Raw genomic sequence first — 14,098 nt, forward strand, 5'->3', positions numbered from 1 at the left:
CCTCAGCCTTCCAAGTAGCCGGAACTACAGGCATGTGCTACCATGCCCAGCTAATTTTTGGTTTTTATCATAGAGACGAGGTCTCGCCAAGTTGCCTGGGCTGGTCTCAAACCCATGGGCTCAGGCAAGCCACTTGCCCCGGCCTCCCAAAGTGTTGGGGTTACAGACTGAGCCACCAAGCCCAGCCCCAGCTAATGTCAGGATATCCTCTCTCACTCTTCAACATCACACTGGAAGTCCTAGCTGATGCAAGAAGGTAGAAAAGGAAATAAAAGGAGTACTGATTGGGATAGAAAATAATAGAATTGTCTTTGTTCACATATGACATGATTATAGAAAATCTGAAGGAATCAACTAAAAAACTCCTGGAACTACTAAGCAGTTACAGCAAGGTTGCAGGATACAAGGTTAATATACAAAAGTCAGTCACTTTCCTGTATGCCAGCAATGACCAGGTGGAATTTGAAATTAAAAGCATAATGCCATTTACAGAAGCATTCCTCTCCCCCAAAACATAAGGTATAAATCTATCAAAATATAAGATCTGTTCTGAAGAAAACAACAAAACTTTGATGAGAGAAATTGAAGAACTAAATAAATGAAGCGATTCCACGTTTATGGACGGGATGACTCAATATTGTCAAGATGTCAGTTCTTCTCCACTTGATCTATAGATTCGATGCAATCTCAGTACAAATCTCAGCAAGTTATTATATCAACAAACTGATTCTAAAGTTTATATGGAGAGGCAAAAGAGCCAAAATAGCTAACAGAATGTTTAGAGAAGAACAGAGTCAGAGGGTGGTCACACTGACTTCATGACGTATGATAAAGTTATTGTAGTCAAGACAGCATGGCTGTGGTGAAAGAATGAATAAATATGTCAGTGGAACAGAATAGAGATCCCAGAAATAGACTCACACAAATATAGTCAACTGACCTCTGGCAAAGGAAAAAAGGCAATATGGTGGATTGCCTTTTCAACAAATGGTGCTGGAACAACTGGACATTTGCATGTGAAAAAATAAATTTAGATACAGACTTTAACACCCTTCACAAAAATTAACTCAAAATGAATCACAGACCTAATTATAAAACTCATAAAAGATAACGTAGGAGAAAATCTAGATGACCTTTGCTATGATGATGACTAAATTTTAGATACGACATCAAAGGAACCAATCCATGAAAGAAATAAGCTGGACTTTGTTAAAATTAAAAACTTACGCTCCATGAAAGACACTGTCAAAAGAATGAGAAGACAGGACACAGACTGTGAGAAAATATTTGTAAAAGACGTAATTCATAAAAGACTTATCAAAAATTCAACTTATTAAAAATTTTTGAGACAAGGTCTTGCTCTGTCTCCCAGGCTAGAGCGCCATGGCATGACCATAGGTCACTGCAGCCTTAAACTACTGGGCTCAAGCCATCTTACTTCAGCCTTTCGAGTAGTCAGACACCACCATCCCTGGTCCTTTTTTGGGGGTAGAGATAGGGTCTCACTATGTTGCCTAGGCTGGTCTTGAACTCCTGGCCCCAAGCAGTTTCCCACATTGGTCCCTCAAAGTACCCAGCCACAAAGAATCTTAAAACTAAACAATTAGAAAATGAAAAAACAAAACCCTAAAGACGGGCAAAAGACTTGCACACACTTCACCATACAGGTGAAAGCATATGAAAAGATGCTATCATATGTCATTAGGGAACTGTAAATTAGAACAAGATACTGTCACACAACTGCTAGACTGGCAACATTTAAAATAATGACACACTGGCAAGATATGGAGCAACAGGAGCATTCATTTGTTGCTTTTGGGAACACAAAATTGTACAAATTGTACAACCATTTGGAAGACAGTGTGGCAGTTTCTTACAAAAATAAACATATTCTTACCATACAGTGCAGCAGTTGCACTCTCTGATATTTGCCAGGGGAGCTGAAAACTTGTCTATAAAGAAACCTGCACACTGATTTTTATAGCAGCTTTATTCGTAATTGCCAAAAAAAAGTCTTTCAGGAGGTGAGTGGGTAAAGTGTGGTACATCCAGACAACACAGCATTAATCTGTGCTAAAAAGTTATGAGCTATTAAGCCATTAAAAGACATGGAAGAACCCAAAACTTAATTTGGAATTATAGAAAGCCTCATACCTTATTCAATAAAATGTATTTTTAAAACTATAAAATATATACATTTGGAGATTTTGAATATCAATTATATGGTCCCCAAAATATATAAAGACATTTTCAAAGTTACAAATGGTGATTCTGGGTATTCATTATATTACTGTAACTTTTCTTTAGGTATGCTTTTTTTCAAAAGAAAGAGTAGGGGGAAAACTCTGTACATGTAGTAGGCTATTCAACCCCATGGCCAAATAGGCTGTTGACCCACTAGAATAGCTGTAACCAAAAAGACTGATGGTCGACACACAAAGTGTTGGTGAGGATGTAGGGACCCTAGAACTTCTGCAATGTAAAGTGGCATAACCACTTTTGAAAATTGTTATTCAGAAGGCTGAGCAGCTGACCACAATACCCAGACTTTTCATTTCTATGATGTACACCAAAGAAATGAGAACGTATGTCCACATGGACCCTTGTATGTGGATGTTCATAGCAGCATTATTCATGTCTGTCAACTAGCAAATACTTGTCAGGGGGTAAATGCGTTGATAAAGGGTGATGTATCCATATAATAGAGTATTATTGAAACATGGTACAACATAGATAAACCTAAAACATACTACTGCCAAGTGAAAAGTCACAAAACATTATGCTGTAGAATTCCACTCATGTGAAATGTTAGGTAAGGTAAATCTGTTGAGACAGAGCAGATCAGTGTTGCCTGAAGCCAGCAGGTAGGAGTGGGGAGTGATTGCTATTGGGCACAAGGAAGCTGTTTAATGTGATGGAAATGCCTAGGTTTTAGTGATGATTGCACACGCTGTAAATTTACTAAATATCCCTTAACTGTAAACCCTTACAGTGTTATTTCATGGTTTGTGTAAAATCTTAGTAAAGCAATAAAAAAAACCCAGCTTCTTGGTTTAGCACTGGTTGAGAGTTGAAATGGTAGTGAGACTCCTCCCTCCTGTGGCCCTTTAGGTGCTTACGGCGAGACGTATCCTGCCATCGAGGACGATGCCTTCCCTCCGTCATCTCAGCTGCCCTCTGCGAGGGAGCGCCGGAGGAACAGATGGAAAGGACTGGACTTGGTGTGTGTGAGATGTCTTCTTTTGTCCTCCCTCTTCAGTTTAAGACTGAGAGGTCTGGGTTCTGACCTTGGTCAAATGTGTGTGGTGTCTAGCGAAAGAAAGAGCACTCGCTTGAAATGAGGCAGATGTGGCTCTGAGCCTAGTAGGCTCTACCACCACTTAGCTGGATGACCTTGGTGGCTCATTAAACTCTGCTGCTTTGGCTTCCTCCAGGTAATAATGTTTTTCTCCTGGGGCTGTAAGTAGCTCTGCATCCCAGCCTTCTTTTTCCCCCTGAAGAACACAGGGATTTCAGAAGAGGTGCAAGAAACAGCTGATGCCATCAGAAAATCTGTGATACCCTCATAATGACCTAACTCTATGACGTGGGCATCATCTCCATTTTGGTTAGATGTCTTGCCCAAAGTCACACGAGCAAGGTTAGGATTCAAACCCATGCTCTCACCGCTGCTTTTTAGAATACAGCCAGTAAAAAGTATAGGCTTTGGAGTCCTTGGTACTTTGGTATTGTATTTTGTCTATTCATTCAACAATTGATATTTGGGCTTTTTATGATGCTATTAATGTTCATGTACAGGATTTTTATTGTTTTCATTTCTCTTGAGTATATACCTAAGATTAGAATTATTCGGTTATACATTCACTCTACATTTAGCATCTTGAGGAACTGCCAGACTGTATTCCAAAGCAGCTGCACTCTTTGGCACATTCCCACCAGCAGCATAGAAGGCTCAGTTTCTCTATATCCTGGCTAACACTTGTCTTTTTGATTATAGCCATCCAGGGGGTGTGAAGTGGTGTCACTGTGGTTTTGAGTTGCCTTTCCCTAATGATGTTGGACATCTTTTCGTGCTTATTAGTCACTTGTGTATTTTCTTAGAAGTTATGTCTATTCAGATCCTTTGCCCATTTTCAAATTGAGCTTTTTATTGTTGACTTGTATAATACCACAGTATCATGATTACTGTAGCTGGACTGAGTCTTAGCCCCTGCTGTTGTTTTTTTCTTTTGCGTCCTGTTATTTCCAAGCTTTATCCAGACTGGCTGCATTTTTATGTCATCATGAAGGCTGTAGCTTATTCTTGACTAAGTCATCTGAGCCTGCATGGGTAAACACAGGAGTCAGGTGATAAATACTCCACATTTTCATTTTGTTTTGTTTTTCTCATCACCATGTACATTTACAGAGGGCAAGATGATGCTTTGATTTACCAGTTCATTCTAACACATTTTATGTTAATGACCGTTTCTGATGTTGTTTTCTAACTATAGGATAACAGCCGTCCTAATGTACCACCAGATGGTCTCTCCTTAAAGTCTGTATCCAGCATAAATGTGGATCAGCTCAGAATGAGAAATGAGGAACGGATGCGAAGACTGAATGAACTTGAGCATAAACCTATCCATACAGGTAACTGGCTGCACTGAATGGCCTACAACAAAGCCTGTGTCAGCACATCAGCCTGCTTACAGGGAAGTCTCCACCGGTGGCTGGCAATAGATGGCATCGGAGTTGTGAAGTCCCTTGAGCTGTATGGCCCAGGATGCAGTAATTTTGCAGCACAATCAGAGCTCAGGATTAAGTGTGCATCCGATTTTTTTCTGCCAGAGAGGAGGGTACCCATGTTAGAGTGGATTCTAAACAGATACAATAGTTTTTGTTTCAGCAGGGAAAATGCTGATTAGTATGGTATAGTATTTTTACTTAATGAGGTGAGAGATGACCAGAAGTTAACTTTAAGATTTTGAGTCCTTTAAATGGCACATCTGTTGCAAATCCGTATATTACAAAGACAGTTTTTACCTTCTTTCTTGTATTTCTACACCATAGCTAGTCTTCTCATTGTGAGTGGACTTTCATGATTCGCAGGTGGAGCCTAGGCAGGAAGATTCTATAGGTAAATAATGAGTTCCCCTGCTAGTCCTAGGCTATTCCCCCCACCCCCCGCCCTTTTAAAAAAATATCAGTGCTATTAGTTAGATTCTGGGATAATGAGACAATTTCATATTAGTAATAATAATATTCATTTTAGAAAATAGGGTGGTCTATTTGGAAAACAGACTTTGTTAAGATACCTTACAATAATCTAATAGCAGTTTTCTTAAGATATTCTTAGAATCCTACATTTAAGACTGTTAGTTTAAAACTGTACTCATATAACTCTGAGCAGTGAAGGTATGATGTGTTCTGATAGTGATAATTCCATACCAAACATCAGCAGATATGGTAAAACTGATGGACAGTATTTTCCTAACATACCTGGAAAAATGTGGAATAGTGGGATGGGATGTCTTCTAACTAGCTGAAAGGCATTTTCTTTTCAGTTTTTTTTTTAGAACCATCAAACTGAATTAATATTTAACAGGAGTGAGTATATTTGACAGTAGACAGAGTATTTTTAAGAATCTACTTACTCAGAAGGTTTTTTACTATCTAAACTGTTTTTAACATTGTCCTTTCACACAGGAACTTTTTGGTCCGATGTGGATTGATTGCACATTAAACTGATTGCACATATTCCTTTGCTGGGCTAATCTTCACAGACCAGCGGATATAATTAAAAAAAAAAAAAAAAAAAAAAAAAAGAAAACTGACATCACAGGGTAGGAAGACAGATTTTCCTATTATTATATCTACTAATAAGTAAAATACAGATATGAAGTTGAGTACAAATTCAATTACATAAAGAGCTACCTTTTTTTTTTTTTTTTGAGTTGATGATGTGACCTTCTTAGATGAGGTGTAAGACTGGAGGTAATTTCATCCTAACTAGTGCTTTCCCCGAATGACTTAATTTTCTTATAGCAATGTATTCCCCAAACCTTGCTAAATTAAAAAACACTTTTATGTATATCATTAGGATGTCGGAGGTCACAAAGTAAGATCGCCTACGTTCCTCCAAGTCAACTTAATGTTGGTGGAGCCTCACCTTTGAATACTTTGAATCCCTTTGATAAACACAGAATCCGGATTCTCTGGCTGCTAGTGCCATGGAGTCAACTTACTCATTTGATCATATTTTTGTTTCACCAGATTAGCCTCTTCCCGCCTCTAAAATAGAGGGTGAACAAAAACAATACCATTTAGGACACAATACTGTGGGAAAGGCGAGTTGTAGTGAGTTGTGTTATAGAAGACCTGTGTTCCCATCGCCCATCTGCCACCTTTGTTATCTGAGTCGTGTGTCTCTGCTTCCTGTAGATGACGAGAGTTCACTGGTTGACCCTGACGACATCATGGAACTTGTGGGGGATCATGGGTCAAACTCTGTAGCCACTGAGCCCTGGCTCCGCCCCGGCACGTCCGAAACGCTGAAGCGCTTCATGGCCGAGCAGCTGAACCGGGAGCAGCACCAGGTTCCTGGAAAACCAGGCACTTGGAGTTGGCAGGGCCTGTCGACCGCACATGGCTGAAATAAAGCTGCAGTTGTGCCTTTTAAGGTGAAAGGATTGGTGAATCTGTATCTTTAATATTATATGTCCTCCTTTAGGCCCTACCTGGAAGTTAATTACTTTTGTTCCATCTGTCAAGTGTACCTTTTCCATGATGATTGGTTTATATAATAGAATTGTATAGAACTATTTTTGCACAATTTTGTGATAAGTCAGAGTGGGAAGGAACTCTTCGATTGAACTACCATATGTGCATTATATTAAATTCTGCTTGTCATTAAGATAAGGTAAATAAAACTTAGTGTCTTGCCAGTACTGTAAAACCAGAATTTTGTTACATGCACAATTGCCATTGTTATTCAAAATCAAATCTGTTGTAGCTGTGATCATTCCAGTTGCTGTGTAATGAGGAAATCAAATGTGCTAGTTATTTTCATACCATTTATAGCTACTGGTTCAGTAGAAATGATGGGAGCCGTAACTGATTTTATTCCCTTGAGCCATACACTAAATGTCACGTCTATTTTATTTTTGTGCCAATGAAGATGTTGTCTTAAGTTACTAATTTATATGACTTAACTACTTCTTAATAGAAATAAATTTTTATTTTTATTACTAATGTCTGTTTCTTACTTTAATTAGACTTGAGCTTTCTAACCAGGTTTCCAGAGGTTGAGAGAGGTAAAAATATTCAGGGGTCAAGGGCAAAGACCGAATCTTTGCTCCACCACTTCGGACTCAACCCTTGGATAAATGAGTTAGTTCTTCTAATCACTCAATAAATGATACTCTGAAAAGGGAGAGATTCATTCGAATCCTGGAAAAGAATTCTGACTTGGATTAGAATCTTTAGCCCCATGACAGCTGAGAACAGTTTCTAAGCACTGCTTGTCGAATGTTTTCTCTGACATAATTAATAGTAGACAAGTAGGAATAGTAGACAAGATCAGATGAGTTTGCCATAAATTTCTGATATATTTTGAGTTTTTGCTGCACGTGAATTTTATACTCAATTTTTCTAATCTAAAGATTTTCTTTTAAACTTCCCAGTCGTGCGAAGCATGTACCCTTAGACAAGGCGGCTCCCAGCTCTAGCATCCAGCTGGGCTTGGACGGAGCTGTGTGTAATAAATACAGTGCACTTATAAACACATTAATGGTTCAGTATCTGTTCATGAACTAAGAGAAGTGTGACAGTAAAGACCATACTGTTCCTGTTTTTTAACTCAACCCCCTTAAGTGATTTGACATGTTCCGTTTTCTTCCGATGTCTTGTACGACACAACATGAACTGACTCCTAGGACACACAGTATCATTGCAAACTGCTCCTAAGAAAACCTTAGCTCTTCAGCATTCAAATAGTGTAGGATAATTTATGCTGGGTTATTAATAAATACACAAAATACTTAAAATGATGACTCTCCTTGACGATGAGAGTGTGTGAGGCAGGATCTAATGACAGAAGCTGGAAAGAAAATATCAGATCAAAAGAATGCTGAATTTGTAGTTCTGGCCGAAAACCTCCTTTCCATAATTGTTTGGCTTTTATGAAAAAACAATAGAATAAATGAAACATGGGGCTGTGGGTTATGCAGGTTTTGACTGCACTGATGAAATAATTCAAAAACTTTATTGACCTATAACCTGATTAGAATATGCCAGATGAGAATCAATATTGTACAGAAAGTTGTACAGAATTTTTTACATAGAAAACTTTACATCTGTACCATATACATTTTATCCATCTGAAAAAATTTTCTACATCCACTGTTAATACGGAATGCTTGACAATCTTGTCTTTCAACCATCAGAGCACAATTCACAGTATGAATACATTTCCAGTAAGTCTAACCTCCGCAAACCATGCCAGATTTGTTATTTTAATATATTCAACATTAGATTCTGTACATAGAGTAAAATCTACATCAAGCCCCACCACCCAAAAGAAAAAGTGACAGCAACTAGGTTCATTTTGCAGTGATTCAAGTTTCGGTTCATGAAGAATCATATTCTATTTTAACGGCTCATCTTTAGAAGCCCTAAGAGAAATATTTTACAGGTAGTTATTGTCAGCAGGGATATTTTCTACCTTTTTTTGTTCCCTGTTGTTGTTCTTGACAACCACAACAACTTCTGGGTATACTGAAGCCTCAAAATTACCACCCCCCCAAAAGGGCAAAACTAAAAATCCCCACAAAATAAAAAAAAGTTCAACCCAAATCTTTAGTGCATTTGACAAAATATTATGGGTATTTAGCAAATGAATAAGAAAATAAAGAAATAAAACAGTGCAGGAAGAACTATATAATGTTTAAGATTTTTATATTACAGACCTGCATCTCTGTACATTTTTCACAGAAGGATGATTACCAGTATCTCAGATAGCCTGAGTGTGCAAAAATCTTCAGAGTAAGAATACCATAGTTGCTAAATATCTTTTTACCATGAACAATAATTTCTTCTCCCCCCACTCCCCAGGTATAAACATTTTATCCTTCAAAATACAGCTCTCCTGAGTTGTACTTCTTGTAGAAGTCCAATCTTTACATCTATAGCTCTTTGGGTAAGTTTTACTTCCACACCTGCCAAAAATATGTGGGGCTCTTCCTGCCATGGAGGACAGGGAGGGCCCATGAGCCTTAGCTGACACCATTTAAACAGGATTCTGCTCAACATGAGCCCAGCATGACACATGGAATCCACCAGAATACTAAGGGGACTAGAGAGTTGCAAGTTGGAGTGATGGTTCTAAACATCTTTATCAGTAACTCTCAGACACTGCAATTCAGAGAAATCACTTTTCAGGTAGGAAACCTCAGCTCCGGGGTCCTTTTAAAGAGCAGAGGGATGTAAACGCCAACAGAAAAATATTAAGTTCTCATCATTGCTTGTTTATTCCAAGTTCCTGTTCAGGTGGTTGTGATATCTGAAAAACTACTCCAATTCGCAGAAAAAATCTTCTAAGAACAGCACGAAGTTCAGGAATCAAGTCAAACTGCATAATTTCACATAAGAGAGGGTAGTAGAATGATGCATGAGCTTTAAACTGGGAGGAAAATGAATTCTCCGTTAGTGTGTGCACTGCAAACTACAGAGCCTAAAACTGCCAATGGAGTCTAACCACTTTGGGGCATGCCCTGATCACAGAAGACAGAAGAAAGGAAGTCTGTATCATCAGGCTGTGATTCTGTGCTTATGGAACCCAGAGTTTGAGAAGTATCTAGAGATTCGCTTAATACAAACACTACTCAGTTCTATATCCTGACTTTGAAAAACATTTTCAAAAACATTTCGTATCTTTGACAAACTTCTAGTCACTTAGCATTGTTTTTCCTGGGTAATGAGCAAAAAGCTAAAGTTAACTTTTTATAAGATGGGTTACTGGAATTACATCTTTTGTTTGTTAAATTAAAATTTTAAGTTTTAGGGAAAATTCCACCTTATACTGCAATTAAACATTCTCCAGGCAAAGCTATGTATACTTCATATGCATCGCTCAACTTACAAGCTTTCACTACTTTTGCTGTAGTTTCTGTATCTCTGAAAACTGGCTTTCAACTTACAAGCTTTCACTACTTTTGCTGTAGTTTCTGTATCTCTGAAAACTGGCTTGTAGCCTATTCTCTCTCCTTTCCTACCCTCTGCACCCCTCAAGATGCAAGGAAGCAGTAGGACATACCCTGAGAAAGCCAGCTGTGGAGTAAGAGGAGGGTTTCAAGACCGTCTTGGCCACACTGCTGCTGGTGGCCTTAGGTATTTCTCCAAGCTCTACACAGCCCGTCAGTCCCATGGAAACGCATCTGGGCACAAGGCATGTGACTTGGGATGAGCATCTGCCTCCATGGGTGCCATGGTTGCACATATCAGGCCACCAGACTAGGCATTTTAAAATCTATTCAGTGTCACAACAGAACAACCCGTTTCCTTATACGTGAGCTGTGAGTTGCCCTATTTTTTCAAGGGTAACATGTACATTTTTGAAAACTTTAAACATGCATTTATAATTATATATTTGTATTTTGTCTTTACTTCTACTGGTTTAACATTATAAAATGAGCGCATGGCCTACTCACTAGGGACTCTGGGTTGCATGAAACCACTAAATGTGCCAAAGGAATGGCCGCAGCTGGCGCCCAGGCCCAGGGACAGAGGCAGCCTGGAGCAGGGGGTGGACTGCAAGGCTGCAAGGTGGCTGGAAAGCAGCTAACAGAATGGGGCAGGAGGGGAGACTCCCAGGGTCAGCACGAGAACTGCCATGTGGGGGGATCCTGGGAGTTTGCCCAAGGGTCCCAAGGGATTCTGCATCCTCTCCTACTGAATCCCCCAGAGAATCGCTAATTAGATAACAAAGCTGGGTCAGGAGGGAGAAGACTGCCACCTGGCCTGCTTCGGAGACCTCCTGGGCAGTGCCTGGGGCCCAGCTTCCCTGCCTCAGGACTCATACTCACCATGCAGTCAGGCCAGAGATGCCAGGCAGATACAAAGCCTCCTACTTACCCTGTTATCACTTATCTTTAGAACTTTAGTTAGAAACAACAGCAGCAGGTTAGTCCAGGCTTCCCGATGGCTTTCTGATGTTAGAGTGAGGAAGTAACTTAGTGCTTCACTGCAGACACTGCAAAAGAAAAGGTTTCCTTTTATGTTACTTTGCATGCCTGCTGGTCGGTTTATTCTGAGAAAGAACAACAGTGAATACAGCTGTGAACACTATTAAAGAACTTGTTCTAGCCCATCTGTTTACACTAGCTGGGGTGTCAACAAAAACATTTATCTGATTTTCAAGATAGGAAGAAAACCAAGCAGACTTTAAAAAGCCATTGCAACTTATCAGGAAACCCACAATTTCTAAGTTTCACTGAATTCAAAACTTCCATTCGGTAGGCAGCACAGGCACAAGCTCGTGAAATCTGAGTGGCTCTTTCCCCTTCCCTGATTGTGAGGCCTTAGGCCCTTCTGGGTCTTGATAGTCTTGTTAATAAAATGGGAGAACAGAGACACCCAGTCTCTTAAAATCACCCGTTCTCTTAAAATTTTTAAATGTACTTAACTGGTCTTAGAATAGCAATTCCTCAAAAGTAGATACAAAATACAATGCAGATAGCACTATTCTTTCTGAATGGCATGTTTCATCTTTAGCCTGAGTTTATATTTTAGTTTTAAGGAGAACAGAAAAAAGAAACACCAAGAAAAACCTGAAATATTTTTTCAAACCAAATGCAGGCAGGCAAATTTTCACTTTCATAAATGACTGTCCTATAAAAACGAGACTATTTTATGGCACCAGAAACACCTAAAAATGATATTATAGCTTGAAATTTTAAGAAGCAAAGCTTTCTCCTTTGTTCCATATGCTAGATATGACCTGTTCACACGTCATCAGTTGTACAAAGCGCATATGCCTGTAAGATTATTTAACTTTCACAATCTCTCTGTGAAACAAGTATCCAGGCCCCAGAGCTCAGCTAGCTGCCTGGACCTGCCAGCGCCCCCTTCCTTTCCTGCTTCATGCAGGTCAAATGCAGAAGTCAGCCGAGAGTCTTACTTCAAAAGCCTCTGCTGGACCTCCTCCCAGGCGCTAACCCGGCTCTCATCCATGTACATCCGGAAGAGAATGCGCAGCCCACAGGCCAGGCTGCTGGTCTCCTGCTTCAGAAGGTTGGGTTTGGACTTGCCTTTGAAGCCTGTGGAAAGGGGAAGTTTCTCGGATGAGTTTGGGAAGGCACCATATACCAAGGCAGAAGAACCTGTGCAGAGGCACATCTCGTGTGCATTTAGCGTGGGCAACTGCTGCTGACAAAGCAAAGCTGCCTTGGCCACAGCAGCCTGCGCCCAGGCTCAGGAAGGTGATTACCACGCTGAGAAGTCCCTTCCCTTTCAAGCTGGGGTTATAAAACAACTCATGGCTGGAAAAGTGGATCCCTTCAAGGGAAACTGCACTTGAAGCCCCACAGACAAAGCTGTAGATGGCGTGGCTGCTCTGCTCGCAGATGGGCTCCCAGATAAACAGGCTGGCACCCGTGGGTGAGATGGCTTTAACTGCCAAAAGTCTGAAGGGTCCAGTGAGTGTGGAAAGAAGGAGCCTCTGGTCACCTCTGCAGGAATAGTCCCACTCGAATGGTGGCCACAACTTGAGTTGAAGAAAAGGGAAAAGTACATACAGACTACTCTTTCTGAAAAGTAGGTTGAAAGGGAGAAGAACGAACAAAGCCATTTTAAATAAGCAAACACAAGCACCTGATACAGTGTTTTGATAGCGTTTGATGTTCAATAAACGTCAGCTCCCTTCTGTATCCTTTTCTGCCTTACTCTGTTATCCCTCACTCTCCTAGCACTCTTTGTACCTAAAGAGCACCGAGTAATTTTTTTTAAGAGTTGGGGTCTCGCAGTTTGGCCAAGGCTGGAGTACAGTGGTGTGATCACAGCTCACTGCAACCTCAATCTCCTAGGCTCAAGTAATCCTCCCACCTCAGCCTCCTGAGTAGCTGGGACTACAGGCACATGCCACTGTGCCTGGCTCTATTTCTTAAATAAAAAAATTAACAATGTCAGTTTATAATACAGCTTATTTTTTGTTTAAAATTTCTAACTTGTTCTAAAACAAATATACCTGTCAACCCAATACCGTCAGCTCCATTCTGAGCTATGACAACTCTCAGCGAACACAGAGAAGTCATTCAAATACACAAGCCAGGTTTTATGTGTGGGACCTTCACACACTTTTTTCTTCATAAAAGGAAAGCTTTTATTATGCTGTGTCGACAGGAAGACCCAAGCAGGAGCAAACAGGATGGAAGAACAACTGGTCAAATAAAAGTTAACGGGATTGAATGAGGAGGGAGCAAATCCACCCAACGAGTTACCTGGCCTTCTGTAGCCCAGAAAAAGACTTGGTTATTAGATTAACTATTATCATTATTATTGTGAAGGTCAAAGTACCTACAGTGACACGCACAGACCTAAGGCAGACAATCAGTGAGTTCTGAGAAACGTACATATCTGTTCCACATCCCTCAACAGTGAATGTTAAAGGCCGGTGTGGCTTACCTGCTTTCCACAGAGCAGTTCTCTGTTCATTGTTGGAATTAAATGCTTTTGCAAATCTATGTGACTCTAGTAAGCAGTCCAACAGCTTAAAAAGTTGTTGTGATGTTAAAAAGCGGTACATCCCTTGGTCTTGGGTATCAACTCGAACATCAAAGTCCACCGCATCTCTCTTTGGAAAACAAACCACCACAGCATATATACACAGACACGATAATTTTAGTAAATTTAGAACACAACGTTCCCCAAAGACCAATTTCATAAGAAGGCCATAGATACTCAATGTGCTTGATCTTAACAGAAAGCAGGGGAAGGCTGACCTTCTGAAATGCACCAGCGTCCCCAAGCAGTGCCTCCCCTGAGCCTAGCCCCGGCTGGAACCAACTCCCCACCGGTCCTGCACTCTTCAGCCCCTCATCCTCCCTCCCTTCTCTCACCCAGT

The 14,098-nt window shown here is 40.3% G+C and overlaps 2 protein-coding genes across 3 annotated transcripts in view; one reads left to right on the plus strand and one right to left on the minus strand.

The window, feature by feature from the left end:
* The window catches only part of CSPP1 (centrosome and spindle pole associated protein 1), a 133,531-nt gene extending 126,298 nt beyond the window's left edge, over nt 1–7,233 (plus strand). Inside the window, exons 27-29 of the mRNA XM_008074323.2 lie at nt 3,112–3,221; nt 4,494–4,632; nt 6,424–7,233. Of these exons, the coding sequence (XP_008072514.2) occupies nt 3,112–3,221; nt 4,494–4,632; nt 6,424–6,635 (461 nt within the window). The 3' untranslated portion in view covers nt 6,636–7,233. The remainder of the gene's footprint in view (nt 1–3,111; nt 3,222–4,493; nt 4,633–6,423) is intronic.
* A 969-nt stretch (nt 7,234–8,202) lies between these two features.
* ARFGEF1 (ADP ribosylation factor guanine nucleotide exchange factor 1) overlaps nt 8,203–14,098 on the minus strand; it is a 43,957-nt gene continuing 38,061 nt past the window's right edge. The window contains exons 17-20 of one of the 2 annotated variants that reach the window (XM_008074325.2): nt 13,660–13,828; nt 12,158–12,296; nt 11,113–11,230; nt 8,203–9,661 (exon numbers count right to left, since the gene is read on the minus strand). In XM_008074325.2, the coding sequence (XP_008072516.1) occupies nt 9,497–9,661; nt 11,113–11,230; nt 12,158–12,296; nt 13,660–13,828 (591 nt within the window). In that variant the 3' untranslated portion in view covers nt 8,203–9,496. The remainder of the gene's footprint in view (nt 9,662–11,112; nt 11,231–12,157; nt 12,297–13,659; nt 13,829–14,098) is intronic. The other variant, XM_021707131.1, reaches the window with a different exon arrangement.

The sequence above is a fragment of the Carlito syrichta genome, unplaced genomic scaffold, assembly GCF_000164805.1.
Source record: "Carlito syrichta isolate Samal-C Ts95f unplaced genomic scaffold, Tarsius_syrichta-2.0.1 Scaffold316389, whole genome shotgun sequence".
Classification (NCBI taxonomy): Eukaryota; Metazoa; Chordata; class Mammalia; order Primates; family Tarsiidae; genus Carlito; species Carlito syrichta.